The following is a 16,870-nucleotide window of genomic DNA, read 5'->3' as shown; positions in this document are numbered from 1 at the left end:
AATTCCTAGTATCCTGTTTGCTTTTTTGACCGCCGCTGCACATTGGGTGGAAGGTAGCAATGGCCTCCACAGAAAGGCAGAAATGGCCTCCAGTATAGCCACCCTTTGGTGTCCTTTTATGAAGATATGCTAATGTATTTAGCACATACTAAATGTCATGCTGCCCGTAGGACTATAATGGGCTGCACTGAAGTTCACTAACTAAATCCAGAAGAATGAGAGAATTTTTAATTTAATTGGCAAGAGTACCTCTCTTTTTTACTTTTTGCGCTCATATTGTACCTACGAATGAAAAAATAAAAACTGCATTTTTGGAAAGTAGATGGTGCTTTCTTTTAAACTAATGCAGAACAGAAGCCATTTAAAGGAAAATTAGAATAGACATGGCCGGTAATGGTGTGCTACACATCAGCACTTGAATGTGTTCTATGGTGCATTTGAAACCAGTTTCAAAACAATTCCAAGACAAATCCTTATGGAGAGTGATGAACAACACTGCTGACATATACTGTAATACAGAGAAAATCAGGAAGAGCACACATGGAAACAATGCCCTCAAGAGTCAAGCTATTGTAAAATGTTTCATAAAAAGTGTTCATTTAATGCACCTGTTACCGAGTATTAGATACAGTAAAAAAATCAAGGGCCTGATGAGCTGAAGTATTTTTCCCATTTTACAACTATGGGAAGAACACTTAGTACATAGGCCCAATATTTGGTTGCATTTTTGGATTTGCTGGTTGAATTTATATACACAGTATACATACTTTGCTGGCTTTTCTGAAACCTCAAAAACATTTTGTCAGCTGAAAGTAGGTCAGTCTGCCAGAGAAAGCACAGTTACTTACCGTAGCAGTTGTTATCCAGGAACAGCAGGCAGCTATTCTCACAAGTGGGTGACGTGATCCAATGGAGCCCCAATGCGGACGCCTCACAAGCAGTCTTGCTTGAAGAAACTCGAAGTTATGCGTGAGTACCTTCCCGCCCAGCGCAGGGCGCGCCTCCTCAGTTCAGATAGCTAGCAGAGAAGCCAACCCAGGGGGTGGGATGTGAGAATAGCTGCCTGGATAACAACTGTTACTGATAACAACTGTTACGGTAAGTAACTGTGCTTTATCCCAGGACAAGCAGACAGGTATTCTCACAAGTGGATGACCTCCAAGCTAACCAAAGTGGGATGGTGGGAGAGTTGGCAACTTAGGAGAATAAATTTTTTATTTTTTTTGAAAAAACAAGAAAGCACAACGAAAATCAGCGATTCTGAGAAAAAACACCCAAAACCGCGGACTTAAGAAGGCGCAAGTGAAAATACTTCACGCAGAGAGTCGAAGACGGACTTCTCGGCTCCGCGGAAAAGTAAGAACTGAGGAGACGCACCATGCGCTGGGCGGGAAGGCACTCGCGCATGTGCGGTGCGGGCGACTCGAAACTTCGAGTTTCTTCAAGCAAGACTGCTTGTGAGGCATCCGCATCGGGGCTCCGTTGGATCACGTCACCCACTTGTGAGAATACCTGCCTGCTTGTTCTGGGATAATACCATTTTCCAAACTGTATCTTCACATACATCAGGCTGCAAACATCTAAACCCAAAGCAAATAAAATGTAACATACAGTAGTTGCCAGACAACAGCCAAAAGACCACTGCTTTAATGCTGAACTAACTCCTTCTTTAGCAGGACACTGGTATACTGTGGGTGAAAATGTGCAGGACCTGCAAGGATATTGCACCCTTGAAATATAATATTCAAGGATTACATTAGTCTTTTTCCTCCTTGCCTCTGAAAGTACATCACAACTGGTGAAGGTTTCTTATAATTCATAAATCTTCCTTAATATGTTGATGCAGTTCTCCCTTCTGAGAATCCTCTCCCGGTGCCAGCCATGTGAAATATACTTTGACTGGATCCAAATTCCAATGCTTGTGAAATGATATTGGAACCTGATGAGCAAGATAGTCTTTTGGATAGTCCATAGGCCGTGCCTTGAATGTGAACAAAGGAAAAAAAAAACTGGTTAAAAAGTGATTTCATAGTATACTTTGGTAATTTTACAAAATATCTTAATTTTCAATTTCCCAATGAAATATCAGGGGTAGATTCTATGGCAAGGATTATAAAATTAGCTTCATTATGGGCCTCAAGTGAAATTCAGCTATGAGATGCAAACGAGCTCTTGGCTCATTTACATCCCCTTAGCTAAATTTAGTGTGCAATGTCTTGCATGTTGCTGTAGCAACATATGAGAAATAGCTATCATGTGGTAGGATAAAGGCCAACAGAGGCTTGCAGATTCCCTGCTTCATGGGGTCTCTTTAATGGGGGAAGCCACTGTTTGCCCTGTATCGGTAGCATGGAAAATTGTTACTCCTTGGGTTTTGGCCAGGTACTAGTGACCTGGATTGACCACCATGAGAACGAGCTACTGGGCTTGATGGACCATTAAGCTGACCCAGTAAGATCATAAGATTTATGACCGGTGCCCAGCAGTCCGCTCATGCAGCGGCTCTTAGGTCAAAGACCAGTGCCCTATTTGAGTTTAGCCTTACTTGCATATGTTCTGTTCCAGTATGAACTTATCCAACCTTGTCTTGAATCCCTGCAGGGTGCTTTCCCCTATAACAGCTTCCGGAAGAGCGTTCCAGATTTCTACCACTCTCTGAGTGAAGAAGAACTTCCTTACATTTGTACGTAATCTTTTCCCTTCTAACTTTAGCGAGTGCCCTCTCGTTCTCTTCACCTATTCTTATGTTCTTAATGGTGGCTGGTGATCCCAAAGCCACCCCTTTACCTCTTTTTTAAGTCAAGGGGTCCATAGTGTATAACTTTATAAATCAACATTACCATAAGGATTGAAAGACTCTTATGTCAGACATGCATACCTTTATGTAGATGCTTAATTTTATTCATGTAATTTCAATAAATTAGTTGTTCCTGAGTTTGGTTGATCTTGTCCCTTCCCGACTCCTTTTTTGTTGCAAACCTGCCTCTATGCCATTCACTATGTCTCATATTCTTTGCCTCCAAGTGCATCCTCCAGCCATGGCTCTCCTTGGTGGCCTTGCCTCCATATAAATGGCCATATCCATCTTTTGAGGGTAATTCTATAAACCCATTCTCATACATAAAATGCTGATTTGTGTGTCAATAGGCTATTATAAAATTAGAGCTTGTCTAAATTATGGTGGGCAAACCAGTACATACTTGTACAGTAGATGTGCTCAGGGGTGGAGGCATGATTTACACATGTATTTAAAAAAAAAAAATGTGTGTGACAATGCATACTGAACACACGTACTGTACATTTACACTTACTTATAAGAACATAAGAATAGCCTTACCGAGTCAGACCAATGGTCCATCAAGCCCAGTAGCCCATTCTCACAGTGGCCAATCCAGGTCCCTAGTACCTGGCTAAAACCCAAAGAGTAGCAACATTCCATGCTACCGATCCAGGGCAAGCAGTGGCTTCCCCCATATCTTTCTCAATAACAGACTAATGACTTTTCCTTCAGTAAATTGTCCGAACCTTTCTTAAAACCTGCTACACTATCTGCTCTTACCACCTTGAGGTTTTTTGTTCAGGCCTTCCATGGTTAGCACTTTGCCTCTCTGAAAGTGATGCCTCTCTGGAAATGATGTTTACCTCTTTAAGACAGTATTATTAGTAATTCTGATCCCTAATTTTCACCTGCTTGCATGTGGTTCTTTTAAAATGTATGTGCCTAAGATTATGTATGTTAAAATATGTGAGCTACTTTGGAGAAAGATCCTGCAATTGTGTGGCTTTAATATGATCTTTAACATAAAAAGCTACTCCCCCTCCTCTTCTTCCTACCCCGTATTTCCTGAACAGATTATAGCCCAGTATAACTACATCCCAGTCATGGTTCTCCGTGAACCACGTCTCTGTGATCACCACTATATCCAATTCATCTTCTTCCATCACAGCTTCTAAAAAATAAACAACCTCTGGCAAAGCATTCCAGAGCTTAACTATTCTCTGAGTGAAAAAATATTTCTTCCCGTTGGTTTTTAAAGTATTTCCCTGTAACTTCATTGAGTGTCCCCTAGTCTGTAAATTTTGAGAGCCTGATCCTTTTTAATCTTTCCTTATTCAAGAGGAGTTCCATCCTCTTTATCATCTTGGCTGCTCTTCTTTGAAACTTTTCTAGTGCCGCTGTACCTTTCTTGAGATAAGGAGATCAGAATTGAATGCAATACTCCAGATGAGGTTGCAGCATGGAGCGATACAGGGGCATTATAACATTCTTAGTCTTGTTAACCATCCCTTTTAAAATAATTCCTACCATCCTGTTTTTTGGTTGCCGCTGCACATTGGGCAGGTTTCATCGTATTGTTTACAATGACACCCAGATCCTTTTGGGGGGCGCTAACCCCCAAGGTGATCGGTTAAATTATACTTTTTGGTGGGAATCTCTATGTCATACTTTTAAAATGGAACGTATTATGGCCACAACAGGGACATTATAGGAAATTTATGGATATTTGAGAGCCATTGACAAAATTCTGTAAAGAGTAGTTGTTGATTTTGCCCTTTCATCATACATGTCTAGGGTGGGTGGGCAGATACTTTTAATTTGAGTGCAATTGTTGGATATGTAGAAAGGGTGGGATAATATATGTATTTGTCATAAAATATAATTTGATAGAATTTAAGTGAGGTTAAAGTATAAAATGTCTGTTTATTATGTTGCACTTATTTTTGGCTTTAAATTAATAAAAATATTTTTTTTAAAAAATTTCATCTGACACTTGGATACCCAGTCTTCCAATTTCCTAAGGTCTGCCTGCAATTTTTCACAATCCGCATGCATTTTAACAACTTTGAACAGTTTAATATCATCTGCAAATTTAATCATCTCACTCGTCGTTCCAATTTCCAGATCATTTATAAATAAGTTAAATAGCACCGGTCCCAGTACAGATCCCTGTGGCACTCCACTGTTTAACTCTCCTCCATTGAGAAAAATAACAATTTAACTCTTATGTTTTCTATCCAATAATCAATTCCTAATCCACAACTGAACTTTGCAACCTATCCTATGACTAATTTTCTCAGGAGCCTTTCTTGAGGAACTTTATGACAAGCTTTCTGAAAATCTAGATACACTACATCAACCAGCTCAGAAGTAATGTCTGTGTTGTCAGTCTAGGCACAATTTATGCAGGATTAGTGTTAGTATTTTATAAAACACAGATGCACATAAAAAGCTCTGCTGGAGACTGTCTATCTCATTCCAATTACACATAAGAACACCAATTGTGAGCAGAGCAAATACTTTTCCTACATCCAAAAATTTTCTAGGATGGAGCAGGATCAAGTCATGGGAGGAAATGTATTAGTAGAGCTTTCATTTTAGAAGCCCTGTGGCTAAATCTGCATCTGCTTTAGAGACACATAAGTACCTGCTGTCTTCAGTGCCAGCCAAATTTTAAAAGAGGAACATTCTGCATGGAGTTTTCCTTTGAGAATGTGCTTGCAATCCTACTGGCACAACATATCCGTGAGTTTGAAAGCCCCATGATTCATTCAAAGTCATCACCAAAAAGTGCTAATGCGAGAAAATCATGGTCAACTATAGAAAGCAAAATAAGACAACAGCAAAGATATTTACCTAAAGCAGGTGTTCGCCGAAGAGAGCAGGCACATATTCTCATGTGGGCGACGTCATCTACGAAACCTAGTACGGACACTGTCAAGTGCACTGTCACTTTAGGCAGTGCCCATACTGAGCACATGCCTGGTCAACTCGCGGGACCAACATTTTACTAACAAAGTTATAAAGCCAACTAGGGAAGGTGGGTGGGTTGTAAGAATATATGCCTGCTGTCCTTGGAGAACACCAGCTATAGGTAAGTATTTTGCTTTCTCCAAGGACAAGCAGGCTTAATATTCTCACATGTGGAACTCCTAAGCTGTCAGGATCATGTCTTTGGAATAGGTCTTGGGGTTTGGGAGGTTTTTTGTTGTTGGATTTGTCTATTCACCTTCCAATTTTTTCGGGTTTTTCTGATTTCTTTGGAATAGGTTAAACATTGAATATACAGGAGCCTGGCAAAACCATATAGAGTTGGCAAGAAAGTTGGTTTTAAGTACGGAATACTCACATTTTGCAGAACTGCTTGCCCAAACCAACTGCTCTTCTGGAGTTATGTTCTAAAGAGTAGTGAGAAATAAATGTATGGACTGAGGACCAAGTAGCCACTTTTCAGATTTTTTTCAATAGTTTCAGAGTGAAAATGAGACACTGAGACAGCCATAGCCCATACATTGTGGTCTGTCATATGGCCTTGTAGTGTCAATCCAGCCCGAGTATGTGCAAAGGATGTACAGTCTGCTAGCCACGTGGAGCTTGTTCTTTTGAATACAGCAACTCCTAGTCCAAGGGTAGGCAATTCCGGTCCTCGAGAGCCGGAGCCAGGTCAAGTTTTCAGGATCTCCACCATGAATATGTATGAGATGGATTTGCATACACTGCCTCCGTGAGATGCAAATCTATCTCATGCATATTTATTGAGGATATCCTGAAAACCTGACCTGGCTCCAGCTCTCGAGGCCCGGAATTGCCTACCCCTGTCCTAGTCTATTAGGGTCAAAGGCAACAAAGGGCTGGGAGGATCCTCTATGGCACTTAGTGCGGTCCAGGTAATATGCCAGAGATCATTTGCAGTCAAAAGTGTGAAGGGCTTCTCCAGGATGAGGTGGCGGCTTTGAAAAGAAAACAGTGGATTGGATGAGGTGAAATTTTGAGACTACTTTAGGGAGGAATTTTGGAGTGTACGAAAAACTATCCTGTTGTAATAGAACCTTGTGAAGGGAGGATCTGATATAAGGGTTTGGAGTTCACTCATCCAACATGCAGACGTGAGCCAGGTGGGAATGAAATGCAATAGCCCTGAGAAGAACTGTAATTGAATTGTTTTTTAGACCAGAACTAGAGAAGGTAGTCGAAGATGGATGGAAGAAGACAAGAGACGGACTCCATAGAACGTAATGCACACCAGGAAGTAAAGCTTGTCCACTTGAAGTGATAACGGTGCTTAGTGGAAGGTTTCCTAGACTTTTCAATGATAGCAGATATCGAGAGGCAGAAAACATTTAGCTGTTTAGGCCTCAGAGGTCTAGAATGGATTGAAGGCCTTCAGTCCTTTTTGGTATCAGGAAATACTTGAAGCAGAACCCCTGACCCCTCTCCTGCAGTGGAACAGATTCTATTGCATTTAGTTGGAGAAGGGTTGAGAGTTCTTGGTGAAGGACGGTCTTCTAAAGGGAGTTGAAAAGAGACTCTTTTGGTGAGCGGTTTGGAGGTTTTTTTTGAGTAGATGTATAGCATAGTCCTGAGTAACAACTCGAAGCACCCATTGATCTCTTGTGATAAGAATCCAATGCTGGTGAAAATAGAGCAATCTGCCTCCAATTGGGAGAGTGGGAGGTACAATGAGGGGAACACTGGCAACGCTCTCCATAAAAAAAAGTCAAAATAATAACTGCTATTTGGACTGAGAATGGAGGTTGAGAGTGAGACTTTTGTATCTTTTTTTGTTTTGCACAGGAACACTGACCAGCAGACCTAGAGGATGATGAAGTTGGCTAATCATAACAACGTTTTGTGCTGTAGTAGTATCAACATCTAGATGGAAAGTAAAGATAAGAATCATAAGAAAGTCCAATACTGGGACATATAGAAATGCCTTTTAGAACTTGATAAATCAGGAGTGAGCCAAGGAGTCAGGAACAGAGGGGTTTGGGGGGTAGTGGGTAGGATGATCACATTTCTAATTGGTTTCTCATTTGTTTGCATTATATATACATGTAAATTAATTGCATATAGCTGGTGGCGTGATTTGTTACTAATGTTGTAAGTTTTTCAACAAAAGCCCTTTTCTTTTCTTTTATCCCACACTTATTTTTTATGTTCAAATCTTTTTTATTATACACAAAATATCTTTTTTATTATAAACAAAATAGATAATACAAACAACAGAGTCGAGATTAATCAAGAAACAGTCAAGGCATAACAGGTCTAGTAGAATGCAACCCTTCCCTACCCCCCAAAAACCACCCGATCAAAACAAAGCAACCCCCCCTCCCCCCCAATGAGAGCAATAATGGTGGCTAACCGTAGGTGTCAGAAAGGCCAAAGGCCCATACTCTTGTGGCCCCTGGGTCATCCAAAAGGTATCCCACACTTATTTTTATAGCAACTGGTTTATATGCTGCTTGCGTGTTCTGTATGGATTTAATAAGCTATTTTTTTATGCTTTTCCTATGTTCTTATTTAATTGCTGTTCTGGCAGAGTGCCACAATAAAAATTACTATATATATATTTTTTTTAAATAACCATCTGCAAGCTTTGCATCTCATCATTTTGTAGCCCATAGTATCGTAAACTAATTTGCACAATTTTGCCATTTAATGTGTTGAGATTCAATAATTTCCCGTTATTCCCTTAACACAGATTAATAACTATACCCCCCTCCCAGTGAGTCAGGTTGATTGTGTTCCAATCTTTTTTTAAAATCCATTTGCAGGAAGTAAGGTATATCATGACAAGTGCAGTGGTGTAGAGGGAATAAAGGGACTGTTTCTTACTCTTTGTGACTCTGTACAGCGCTGGGTGCGTCTGGTAGTGCTATAGAAATAGTAGTAGTAGTAGAATGAACTGCAGATTTTTGCATATCTTCTGAATGCATTTGCTATTGAGACAATACCTTTAAATATTGCGACATATTCAGCAGTAATTTACCAGACTCTATAATGCAATGGACTAAACAGTAATTTGTTTAACCTTTAAGCATATCTGTAGACCAGGGGTGTCCAATCTTTTGGCTTCCCTGGGCCGCATTGGCTGAAAAAAATGTTTCTGGGGCCGCACAAACGCTGCAGCAAGACAGAGAAGGAAGCCGGCAAGATGGTAAACACCCGTGGGCAGCAGAGGAAAACACTGCATCGCCCTCAATAGGGGCCACACAAAATACTTCACGGGGCCGCATGCGGCCCTCGGGCCACAGTTTGGACACCCCTGTGGGCACAATTTTATATAGACTGCCTAAAAATTCAGCACCAACTAGTACAGCACTAAGCGTGATTCTATAAAAGTTAGATGCACTCTATAGAATCACAATTAGTACCACTTAAGCGAGCTTAGGCATCATTAGGTGTCCTAATTTTAGGCATACCCAATTTATGCCAGGGTTTTCTTTGCCTAAATACCTGTGCCCAATTCACAGAGAAGTACCTAACTCGAAAACCTGCCCATGATCTGCCCTAACCAGGCCCACTTTTAGGCAGGCACTTTGGACTAGGTGCATACTTTTTAATAGAATCCTGTTTTTCGAGTTAGGTGTCAATTATGTCCAATTATAGGCAATTATTATATTACGTTACATTAGTGATTTTTATTCTGCTTTTACCTTGCGGTTCAAGGCAGATTACATAAGAATTGATTAAGATATTATGAAGTATATATTGTTAAGAAATTAAGATATAAGAAATTGATTGGTTTGCTGATGGGTAGTTGGTATTGTAGAAGGAGATTGGAGCATGTTTTGTTGAGTTATATTGGTTTTATGTATTTTTTTGAAAAGTATAGTTTTTATGAGATGTTACGTGCACTGGTGTAGTGTTGAGTTGTCAATTATAGAATTGTGTCCCTGCTCCGACATCTTGTACTTCCCACTTGATTTTGTGGGCCTTTACATTTTTACTCACATGTTGAGATCAATGAATAAGTAGACTTTTCCATATTTATTCATATTGTTGTTTTTGAGATCTCACTGTTTTAAGATTGGGATTGCAAGAACAGTTTTAACTAGTTCCAATTTTGGGGGGATCCTGGGAGTACTGCTCTAGCCTCAGACCACTGAGGTGCAGTGTTCTATCGCTAACTCTTTTTAATGCTTATGTGCACTTACTATAATAATAATAATAATTTTATTCTTGTATACTGCCATACCCAGGGAGTTCTAGGCGGTTCACATCAATTAATTAAGATCAGAGATTACAAGCAAATTCACAGCATTTTATCAGAGTTACAAGCAACGATGTAGTTGAGGTTAGAAGGAATGGGAGAAGAGAGAGTCAAAGGGGAGGGGAGGAGGGGGAAGAGCAGTAAGAGGGGGAGGAGGTGGTTTCGGTTCATTGCAGGACGGGGAGGATTAAGGGTCCTGTTCGCGGAATAGGTGAGTTTTGAGTAATTTTCTGAAGCCGAGGTAGGTAGGGGCTTCAAGCAAAATTTGGGCTAGCCATGGGTTAAGCTTAGCCGCCTGGAAGGTGAAGGTTTTGTCTAGGAATCTTTTGAGATGACATAGTTTTAGAGAGGGGAAGGCGAACAGCTGAATTCTGCGGGATTTCTTATTGGTGCAATTCAGAATGAAGTATGGATTGATGTATCTTGGCGATAAATCAAATACTGTTTTGTAGCAGAAGCAGGCAAACTTGAATAGGACTCTGGATTCGAATGGCAGCCAGTGAAGTTTGTGGTAAAAAGAGGTGATGTGTTGCCATTTGTTCAGGCCGAATATGAGGTGGACGGTGGTGTTCTGGATCATTTTTAGTCTCCTGATGGTTTTCTTTGTGAAGCTCAAGTAAATGATATTGCAGTAATCCAGTATGCTGAGAATGGAGAATGGAGTACTAGTAGGCGGAATGAGGTGTCGTCAAAGTATTTTTTTATGGTGCGAAGTTTCCAGAGCACCGAGATGCTTTTCCTGACTATGAGATCAGTGTGTTTCTCTAGGGATAGATGTTTGTCCAGCGTGACTCCCAGTATTTTTAAGGTTTGTTCGAGGGGAAAACCGTTCCTTTCATTTGAATTGTGGTGTCTTTGATTTTGTCTTTGGGGGTGGCCAGGAAGAATTTTGTTTTGTCAGGGTTTAGTTTTAGTCTGTAGGATAGCATCCAGAGTTCTATCTGATTGAGAATGCTTGTAATAGAGGTGAGTAGTTCTGGTGTGAAACTGATTAGCGGGATGACTATTGTAATGTCATCAGCATAGATGAAAAATTTGAGCTTGAGGCTTTGCAGGTTTCCCAGGGAGACGAGGTAGACATTAAACAGGGTGGGGGACAGATCTTTCAGAATTTAATTCCATTCTTATGCCAATGACATCCAGCTATACTGCCCCCTAGGCTGGAAACACTACTTTCAGTCTATATCCAAGCAGATGGAAAAGGCTATATCTAAATGCATCAAAGATTAAAGTCTCATAGCTGAGCAGATCACCTGCAGAGTTACATAGAGCTCAGACTTGTTGATGAAGTAATCATCCTTGAAGAAACAGATCAAAAGTTAGGGTTTTTACTGGACTTTGAATCAGGAATGACAATGCAAACTGATGCTGTAGTTAGGTGTGGTTATTTTTAACTCAGAATCATGTATTAACTGCTTTCATGTATGTCCACTCTGGATTTAAAAACTATAACAATTATGCTTGGTTACATTAGACATGAATAGTTACTCACTATATTACAGTCTCTCAACCAATCACAGTAAAAAAAAAGAAAAAAATACCGGTTTATAGGTTTTGTTAAAAGAATGCAGCCTGGTTAATCTCTGAAGAAAACTAGAGGGCTACAGCCACTTCTATTCTTTGTAATCAGCATGTGCTTCCTCTGGAATATTGAAGGTAATTCTATAACTGAGTGCCTCTAAACAGGTGCCCAAAGGGCACTGGTAAGAGCTTATTCTATAAATAGGTAAAGGGGTCATGGATTTCATATACTGCCTTTCTGTGGTTTACACATGAATCTACTTTCCTTTATAGAATACTAACCTAACAGCAGAAATATGTACCTATAGTTTAGGCATAAGCAGTTACGCCAGCCATAGAGTTGAGCATGCCTAAATGCTGGTGATGCATGTATAACCTATATTATTCTATGAGTTACGTGTGAACGTAATTCCTGCTCATAGTCCAGCCATACTGCTTATGTGTATACCTATACACGCTATGTCAGATATGCATATATTTACAGAAAAGAACATAAGAACATAAGAAGTTGCTTCCGCTGGGTCAGACCAGAGGTCCATCGCGCCCAGCAGCCCGCTCCCGCGGCGGCCCATCAGGCCCATGACCTGTAAAGTGATTCTTTGTCTGAAACCCTTCATTCCCCTTTTCCCTTCTATCTATTAACCTTCATAGTCCTATCTCTACCCCTATCTGTATCCCTCAATCCCCGAGTCCTTCAGGAATTTATCCAATCCCTCTTTGAAACACCGTAATGTACTCTGCCCTATCACATCCTCCGGAAGCGCATTCCAGGTGTCCACCACCCTACTGAATGCCATTTAAAGGTATTCTGTATAACATTCAAGGTATAGTTTGGTTTGGAACCTGGATATTTAACAAGTTGTTCAGCTAGTACTGCCCTCCTGTAAGAGGGTTCTGCTTTGGATTCCATTGGATCAGCCACAATGAGAAAGTGTTCCTTTTCTTGTGCAGATTCACTATGCGGAATGAGCTGCCCAAAGATAAATGGGGAGAATGGTATTTGATATTTTGCTTGTTCTTTGATGTTATGTTATAATTTCATATATAAGTTTTTTTTTAACTGTTTAAATAGTTGCCCAGATCAATAGCATTTAATAGATTACTTTGGCCTTACAGTTCAAGCAAAACAGCCAATCTTGACTGGGCAGAATAATGGAGGGCGACTAGGACCATGAATCTCATGAGTGTGAAACCCATACAGGAGAAGATAAATAAGTAATCACATTTTTCAAATCTGATTAAAGTGCACCGTAACCTTCTAAATTACATTCTAATTTATCAACATCTCTTTTTTAAGCTTATCTTTCAGTTCTCCTGACATGTAGCTTTTAAGTTCTATTTTATTTTCAACATCATTTTCTCTGACCTTAGGAAACATGACATTGTTCAGCTATTTTCTGCACTTTCTATCTTTATTTCTGGAGTTTCTATAACATCTACCGTCATTATTACTCCTAAAGTTAGACATATTTTAAGTGGCACAATAAGAACTAGCCTATACAGTATGAATGTTCTAGTACTGTGCCGAGTTTGTTCATCCTTCACGAGGTAAGTGTTTTTTTTATTGGTTTCAATTTAATTTAGCTTAATTGAAAACTCTGGGTTTTGTTTTCATTTGTTATAGTGATCCATAAAACAGCATCTAGCCTTGTGTTGAATTTGAAGGCGAGATGAAAGAGGAATTATTCATATCTATGGTATCTCCTTCCCCTGATTAATATCATATAAAATCTGTTGTAAATTGTACATAATTCCTTTGAGGTGAAGCCCTTGTTCCATGCTATCTATTTTGGCAGCCTGTTTACCTCTGGCAAAATCTTAGGGTAAATACAAAAGTCAAAGAAGTGAGGAAAAGAGTCAGAAACTTTCCAATCAGCATCTATTGTTTATTCAATATGAGGAACCAGTCTGACATAAAATGTAGGAATGCTTATTTAAATGTTTATTTAAAACTTGATATCCCACAATTTACAAAAAGGTCAATGTGGCTTACAAATAATTAAAACAAACCACATCAGAAAAGAACACCCTAAGTCATAGGAAAAACCTAATCACACATTCAAAAATACAGATTAAAAATTATATTACAATATAGCAACAACAAAAAAAGTGTTTTGGCAGAACAGTCTGCATCAGGAGTCAACAAAGTACCTTACAATTAGACCATATTGTCTCTGAATGAATGTAAGCAGAGAATGCAAGGGAACAAAGTAAAACTCCGTAGGGCTTGATGCTGGTTATTCTTTGCAACATTCACCCCCTCTTTTACAAAACTGTAGCATGGTTTTTTAGCACCGGCTGTGGCGGTTAACAGCGCCGACACTCATAAGAATTGCCATCTCCGGATCAGACCCTGGGTCCATCAAGTCCGGTGATCCACACATGCGGAGGCCCCAGGAATTCTATGAACATTGGAGCTGTTACTACCACGGCTGGTGCTAAAAATCATGCAACAGTTTTGTAAAAAGGGGGGGGGGGGTGTCAGTTAGTAAAATACTAGGGTGTCCATAGTTGCTATATTTTTTGCAGAGCTTTGCTTCTGCTTATAATTTTTCCAATAATGTAATAATAATAATAATAATAACAATAGTTTATATACCGCAGGACCGTGAAGTTCTATGTGGTTTAGAATGGTTAGAAAGATGCTACAAATTGAGTGGAACAAATATAGTTAGAGACTAGTGGCTAACAGATTAAGGGATCAGATTTATGGGAGAGACTGTGATGGGAGCGATTCTCCAGATTCGTTACCTAGGTACTTCAAGAACAGGTATGTTTTTAGGTGTTTCCTAAATTCACCATAGTTATTTGCATGTATAATTAGTTTTTCCAGGTCTTTGCCCCATAAGGCTGCTTGATACGATAGAAGTTGTTGATGATGTCTCTTAAATTTACATCCTCTAGCTGATGGGGAGATGAACTTCAGGTGTGTACTCCTCTTATGTCTGTTGGTTGAGAAGGAGAAGAGGTCAGTTTTATATTTAGGGGCTAGACCGGATAGTACCTTGAAGCAGAAACATCCCAGCTTGAACTTCGCACGTGCCTCCATTGGCAGCCAGTGCAGGAGTTGGTAGGAAGGGGTTATGTGATCGGACTTCTTCAACCCAAAGATCAGCCTGGCTGCCACATTTTGTACCAGCTGTAGTCTCTGCGTGTTCTTCTGGGAGATTGCCATATGAGTAATGTTACAATAATCGAGATGGCTTAGTATTAGGGATTGTACAAGAATTCTAAATGATGTAGCATCGAAGTATGCTCTAATGGACCTAAGTTTCCAGAGAGTAAAAAAACCCTTTCTGACTAGGGAGTCCACTTGGTCTTTCATGGTTAGGCCTTGGTCCAGTATTACCCCCAGAACCTTCATTGTAGATTGAATAGGGTAGCTGAGATTGTTGATGCATAGTGGAGTTGTATTGACAGGTTGGTGTAGCGAGGCTATGAAGAATTTAGTTTTTTCTGAATTGAGCTTCAGTCTGAATTCTGCGGTCCACTGTTCCATCAGGTTTAGTGCTTCTGTTGCCTTGGGGGTAGTTTCAGAGGGAGAAGTAGCGAACGGGATAATGATTGTAAAGTCATCTGTGTAACTGAATAATTTTATGCCCCGCTGGGCCAGCAGCACGTATAGTGATGACATGTAGACATTGAAGAGTAGTGGGGATAGTGGAGACCCCTGTGGAACGCCAGATGGGTTTCTCCCCTTTTATTTTTTAATTACTGGTTGAGCACTGGAATTCCTCTATGACTAATATGTGATAATTGTGTTCTTGTAAAGATTATTAGAAAAGCAATAAAAGGCAAGTTCAAACATCCTTAGTATTCTGTGGCGTTAGCCCAAATGAAAAGGCTTGTGAAGCAAGGAGAGAGAAAATATGCCAGAGCAAGAGGTGGCTTAACATATGGTAGTCAATACCTATCACAGCTTAATTTAAACTAAGAGATATTCCATATTTTCTAAAATTAAGGAGGTCCTCAGTTGCCTCAAAGAGCAATTTTGTAGTTGAGGGGATTAGCAGATAGGCAATGAAACAATTAGGGCTCCTTTTACAAAGCTGCGCTAGCGGGGTTAACATGCGCGACTTTTCATCACGCGCTAACCCCCGCGCTGGCCAAAAACTACCGCCTGCTCAAGAGGAGGCGGTAGCGGCTAGCGCGGCCGGCGGTTTAGTGTGCGCTATTACGCACGTTAAACCGCTAGCGCGCCTTTGTAAAAGGAGCCCTTAATGGAGTGTCCTGTTAACCAGCTTTAAAAAAAAAAAATTTGCAAAAATAATCAATTTCTGTAAGGGGCCTCCTAACAGTTCTTAACTTTTCTATCTCCAGAGATTCCACTAGTGCAGTAGGGTGTCTTTCATTCTGTAATGTCAACAGATATACAGTATTTCATGTGTGAAACATCTGAAATATGGCGTCTGTGATTTAGAATATTACTCATCTTGGGTAGTTTGATCTCTCAAACTAGCCAACTAGCTTCACCATTTGTCCTTTCATTAACAAGAAATGTGAATTCATCTTTGAGTACTGGGTTAGTAACCAGTCCATTAAAATGGGCAGTGATGACTCTCAGTTGAAAAACCCAGTGGAGAAGTAGCCTAATGGCTATAGTAGGATGAACCACTACAGCTCCTGGGCAAAATCCTTAACCTTCCATTAACCCAGGTACAAAAAAAAAATTGATTGTGAGCCCTCTAAGAAAGCATCTGAATATAATAATAATAATAAAAAAGCAAATTACTTTGATTGTAAAACAGAAAGGCAAAACATCAAATCCCATTACCCGTCTCAAATTTATCAACAGTGGTTAAAGGATCACACCAAATCCAAAAATCACATTTAGTGAATCCCTCTCAAATTTCTTCCACGACAAGATATCAAAGATACGAGAATCCTTAGACTTAGAAGCCAAAGCTCTGCCAAGCATCCCAAAAACTACACAAAACAAGTTTCAAGTTTTATTAGGATTTTATATACCGCCTATCAAGGTTATCTAAGCGGTTTTACAATCATGTACTCAAGTATTTTCCCTATCTGTCCCGGTGGGCTCACAATCTATCTAACATACCTGGGGCTATGGAGGATTAAGTGACTTGCCCAGGGTCACAAGGAGCAGCGCGGTGTTTGATCCCACAACCCCAGGGTGCTGAGGCTGTAGCTTCAACACTGCACCACACACTCCTATATAGATAGAAACTCTCAATAGCTTCAAACCAGTTTCCATTGATGACCTAAAAAAGTACAATAGTCTCATTGCACCCCACAACCTCAATCCTGGACCCATGCCCATCCAATACACTTCTAGCTACCAACAAATACTTCCTGAACTCCATTTTACCCCTAATTAATGAGTCCCTACAATCAGG

At 40.1% G+C, this 16,870-nt stretch overlaps 1 protein-coding gene across 7 annotated transcripts in view; it reads right to left on the bottom strand.

The window, feature by feature from the left end:
- Window positions 1-1,438: 1,438 nt before the first annotated feature.
- B3GLCT (beta 3-glucosyltransferase) overlaps window positions 1,439-16,870 on the bottom strand; it is a 96,911-nt gene continuing 81,479 nt past the window's right edge. For 6 of the 7 annotated variants that reach the window (XM_033950108.1, XM_033950113.1, XM_033950114.1 and 3 more), the window contains one exon: window positions 1,441-1,981. In XM_033950108.1, coding sequence (XP_033805999.1) covers window positions 1,817-1,981 — 165 coding nt within the window. In that variant the 3' untranslated portion in view covers window positions 1,441-1,816. Of the gene's footprint in view, window positions 1,982-16,870 lie in introns of all 7 variants that reach the window. The other variant, XM_033950110.1, reaches the window with a different exon arrangement.

The sequence above is a fragment of the Geotrypetes seraphini genome, chromosome 6, assembly GCF_902459505.1.
Source record: "Geotrypetes seraphini chromosome 6, aGeoSer1.1, whole genome shotgun sequence".
In the NCBI taxonomy this organism is placed as follows: Eukaryota; Metazoa; Chordata; class Amphibia; order Gymnophiona; family Dermophiidae; genus Geotrypetes; species Geotrypetes seraphini.
Note: the sequence above shows the minus strand (reverse complement) of the source record. Positions and strands in the feature narration are given on the sequence as shown.